The sequence below is a fragment of the Pinus tabuliformis genome, chromosome J (genome assembly GCF_031772625.1).
Source record: "Pinus tabuliformis cultivar Carrire ecotype Pingquan chromosome J, CPIR1, whole genome shotgun sequence".
NCBI lineage: Eukaryota > Viridiplantae > Streptophyta > Pinopsida > Pinales > Pinaceae > Pinus > Pinus tabuliformis.
In genome coordinates, this window is record NC_142295.1 from 1,350,355,002 (window position 1) to 1,350,359,697 (window position 4,696).

General features: G+C 32.4%; 1 protein-coding gene across 2 annotated transcripts; it reads right to left on the minus strand.

Annotated features, from left to right (window-relative positions):
- Positions 1 to 216: 216 nt before the first annotated feature.
- Positions 217 to 2,766, minus strand: LOC149232374 (two-component response regulator ORR3-like). 2 transcript variants are annotated; one of them, XM_089376478.1, is made up of 5 exons: positions 1,762 to 2,766; positions 1,574 to 1,644; positions 896 to 973; positions 724 to 794; positions 217 to 607 (listed from the first exon to the last, which is right to left on the minus strand). In XM_089376478.1, exons 1-5 carry the CDS (start codon positions 1,937 to 1,939, stop codon positions 445 to 447), a joined length of 561 nt encoding a protein of 186 aa, XP_089232604.1. In that variant the 5' UTR covers positions 1,940 to 2,766; the 3' UTR covers positions 217 to 444. The 2 variants fall into 2 exon arrangements, with proteins under 2 accessions (XP_089232604.1, XP_089232605.1); XM_089376479.1 differs by having other exon boundaries at positions 217 to 621.
- Between the last annotated feature and the right edge of the window lie 1,930 nt (positions 2,767 to 4,696).

The following is a 4,696-nucleotide window of genomic DNA, read 5'->3' on the forward strand; positions in this document are numbered from 1 at the left end:
AATTTGATATTATTTAAATATTTTGTATAGTTATTTTTTAGCAAAATTTCAATTTTGATGACAGATAAATAAAATTACACATCATACTGACTATACAATAAAACATACTAAATTGTAAAATAAGCTTCTCTACTCAATATACATTTCCAAATAAAACATACTAAATTGTAAAATAAGCTTCTCTACTCCGAATTATATATAGAAAAAAAAATCATATATAATAACTGCACATCCGATCCTCTTTATTTCTTTTCGTTGTAATTACATAACTGAAATCGATAGCAACTCGTATCTTGATTTATCTTCAAAACTGAACTTTCTAAAACCCAATCATAGTTCAGATCTGGAATAGAATCTGCAGCAGCAGTGCCAAAATGACAACATGATAAACCCATCCGAAATTGGCTGCATTCTTCCATACTCCTAATTACCAAAACTGCTCTCTTATATGTATAGAACTATAATGTATATCCATGGTGATCGACTCCATCTCAATTCAAACTCCCATTTGGACAATAACTGCTTTCCTCCTGAACTCTGCTCATATACTCTCTCAGTCGTTTTACATCTGAGATCTGCACGGGCTTCAATATGAACTCTTCTGCGCCTTCATCCAGACATCTGCTCAGATTACAGGCTACCGTATGAAAACTACTATAACATTCTATTATTATTTATTTGTATCCAAAAACAAGAACATGTAGTCAGCAATTGGCATTTTACCTGCGCTTTCGAGAAGGCACGTTCTCAGAGGACATGACCACCACAGGAATCTCCTTGAGCTTTGAGGATTCCTACAAGTTTTTGTCAAAAATATTGATACCAATCACCATCCTCTTCAAAATGAATGAGAGCAACTTTCTGATATCTGAATGCTTGAAGAGAATAGAAGTACCTTTACTCTCTTGAGCAAATCGTAGCCAGAAATTCCAGGCATACAGTAGTCCGTGATTATCATATTTACCTGGAGGTCCTGAACCAGAAACAAAAAGCAGCAAAATATGAGATATATGAAGTTGTTGTAGTTAATTGAATTTAGTTTGAGTAGTTGATGGAATCATTGTGATCTTACCACCTTGGTTAAAGTCTGATAGTTTGAAATGTTGTATCTTTAGTTGTGCTCTTAAATGAATTTATATTGTGGGTTGGTCAGAAAGATGTTGATCAGCAACTTTTCTTTTGTCATGACACCGAGAGGTAAGCTTATTAAGTCTATATAATGGGCTGGTCAGATACCAACAATCTCTCTTATTACCATGGTGAGAGGACCAGCGGCTAAACAGCAACTTCTCTCTTACCATGACAGCAAGAGGGAAGCCTATTAAGTAAGTCTACATTGTGAGCTAACCAAATACCAACAACCTTTCTCTGCCCATCATGGTAAGAGGAAGACTAATATCTTACAACGTACTAAAAGAAGGGCTGATTTCTTCCCAAATGGGGAAGAACAAGTGATTCTAATTAACAATTCTACAACTTCATACGGCGTGATATTTTGGTATTACAATTTTCAGAAACATAGATATATTCAGAGGTACATTAATGAATCGGGCTGCAGCTTTCAGTTACTTACATTTACAGCGTTGTGATCATCTCCTAATCCCAAAAAATCCAGAGCCCTTCTTCCACTATCCACTGTGGTCACTGCAGTCATAAATACATAATAAGCTTTCAAAATGCTGAAATGCCTACAAATAGAAAAAAAATCCCAAAACATCAATAAACCAAATTTAATCAATCCCAGTCCGCGCACAAGATTACCTCTGTAACATGAATTCTTCAATAACTTTTCGATGACTTTTCGATCTATAGTACTGTCATCCACCGCCAGAACATGAAGCTGGGAAGTGCTCTCTCCCTGTCTGCTCGATTGATCTGAAGTCGAAGGCATGCTATCCTCTGTTCTCAGCTGTGAATCTCCAGAACCTTTCCTTCCCATTAAATCTTGTACAGAAACACAACACCCACAATTTAACCCTTACAGCAAGCAATCTGATCTGATTCACTCAATACCAATGTGAGCTGGCACTCTACGACTTTCTGGTTCTGGTTCTTGAGAATGGTAGAGTTTCTACCCAAAAGGTTGGACAGACTTTAAAAACTACACAATTCTCCTTGGAAAATTTTGACAACTCTACGACTTTCTTAGAAAAATCCAAATTTCGGGTAAGCAACCCAAATTCATTGATTCGATTCGACGAACTAATGAATTCAAGGATCGCTTAAAGCAGGCTGAAAGGTTTTGTGAGGATGGAGTTGACTAAAATCCCAAGCGTATAATCAGGCTTCCATGACGTCTGAGATTGGAAATAATTTCGGATATCGTGCACAGATATTTCGGTGGACTTACAGCGATGCCATTTTTTTATTTCACAGAAACTTGGACACCCAAAACCATCCCAGATCTTACGCGTTCAAACACGATCTACAACATGTACAAAGGCACACAAAAAAATACAACCCAAATTGCGCAAGATTCTGCGGGCAATCTAATCTGAATTTGAGAGAATTTCTCTCTTCCACGTTATGGTGTGAATGATAGGCCAAACTTTCAGTCTGAAAATCAGATTTTCGGATTGAATCGCTTCCAAATCACATAGTTCTACTCAAATTTTCCACCGATTTGAGTGCTATTTCCAATGGGTTTCGACAGCCTGCCTGTCAAATCCCCGAGAAATCACTGACCCCCGAACCCACCGCAGGGTTGACTCGAAAATCTTAGTTTTTCCACTCTGCTCTCCCGCTTAAATAGCACTCAAAATTCCATATTATTACAAGATTTGTTTTTTTTCCGAGAATTCCACGAACTCTTTCTAATTAAATATGAATCCTCACTAGACATGAGCGTGACGTTGCAGATTATTAATGGAGTCATTTCTGATTGGGCCCCATAGATTTCTCTGCGTCATCTCATCGCGTTCGCTTTAAGCCAACACTGTCATGACTGCGTGTCTGCAAATGCTCAGTTTGGTTTCTAAGTCTTGTGTTTTCTGCTCGTACCCGAAGAGTAGGTGAAAGACTGCTCGATCTCGCAGGATTCGTTTGATTTTCGTATTGATCTCAAAAGATTTGTTTGATTTTTTAATTGATTTTCAAAGATTTGGCAAATTTTCGTATGCTCAAGTTTCCAATAATATAATATCATGACAGCCGGGGCATGATTAGTCAAGTCCGTGATACGTTTAAAAATGATAATTTTCATAAATGGCACCTGCCAAACCTAAGTAGCTGGATGCATGTAGACCAAACAACATTCGGCTATCCGATGAACAAGTCGGCAAGCCACATGACACTTGTGAAAGTAGTAATTATTGTTTATAACCTTTGTATTTGGAGAAAGCCACATGACACTTGTGAAAGTAGTAATTATGTTTATAACCTTTGTATTTGGAGAAAGGATTGGGCCGGAGTTTAAATTAATTTTTATTTTTATCTTTTATTTTTTAATTAAATTTATTTAAACTTTAGCGAGAATTTATTGAAATTACAAGTTTTATTTATAAGTTTTGAATAATTAGAATTTTTTACAATATATATAGAACTCTAAATATGTTAGATCTAAGACTTTGTGATTCATATTATAAATAAATGTCTTTTGGATTAATCACATCATTAGGATTTGGTGGACGTTTCCAACCAACCAATGTTTTGGTTCATCCTCACGACAAGGTGAAGGAAACATTGGTTGATTCGAAAAGGCGACCAAATCTTAATGATGTGATTATTCATAAAGATATTTATCAACTCTAAATATATTTATATATTTATAATTTAATATAATTTATTTTAATTAAAGAAATACCTAATTAGATTACTTTTTGGCCACTATACCTATGGAGCATACAACTTGTCTCTCTCATTATATTTGACTATTTCAGAAATATTGAATTTTGGATCTCTTAATTTATAAAATACTAATCACTATAAACTACATTCTAATGACATATATTTATTAATTTTATATTAAAAAATATTTATAAATATAAAATATCATTAATGAATAGAATTTGGATTTGAATTACTCCTATTAAAAAAAGGGAGTAATTTAATATAGAACTAACTTGAATTAAAAATATATTTTAATTTAATTCTCATTATAGTTATTTTTATAGCTATAAAATAATTTATTTATATAAATGTTTAAAAATAATTAATTTTTAGTATTGATAAAAAAATATTTTCATAGATATATTATTTGAAAATTATTATTTTGTTTATTTAAATTTTATTGTAAAAAGTTTTTAAGTTTAGATTTAAAATAATAATATTTATTAGCTTTCTGAAATAGATTTATTGGTAATTTTATTGAAAATGAAATAGTTTTGTGTGACGAGATTTTAGATGCAAATCCCCTTGTTAACAAAAAAAAATACTTAGACACTTAGAAATTACAATGATATTAGTTAACCTAAAATAGACTAACGGCAACCATATTAAAACTCTAATAAACTAAAATATTAAATAAATTTTTAATATGTAAATGTTTAAAATTTCAAACAAATAAATATATTTTCATATTAATGTTTTTCATCCTTATTTTCATTACAACTCCTATTATCCAACTATTTCTCAACATGTTGGAATTTGCTATCTAACTATTTCTCTACCACTTATTATTTATATTACCATCTCCATTTTAGAGTTTTTTTTTTTTTTTTAATATGTTAATTTGTATTAAAAATTTGAATGGCATTTT

Excerpts from the sequence above, each read along its gene's own strand:
- LOC149232374 (XM_089376478.1), bottom strand. The coding sequence starts at position 1,939 with ATGGGAAGGAAAGGTTCTGGAGATTCACAGCTGAGAACAGAGGATAGC. Across the intron at positions 1,645-1,761 it reads GAAGAATTCATGTTACAGAG|TGACCACAGTGGATAGTGGA; the intron begins GTAATCTTGTGC and ends TTATGACTGCAG. Across the intron at positions 974-1,573 it reads ATGATCACAACGCTGTAAAT|GACCTCCAGGTAAATATGAT; the intron begins GTAAGTAACTGA and ends TTTCTGGTTCAG.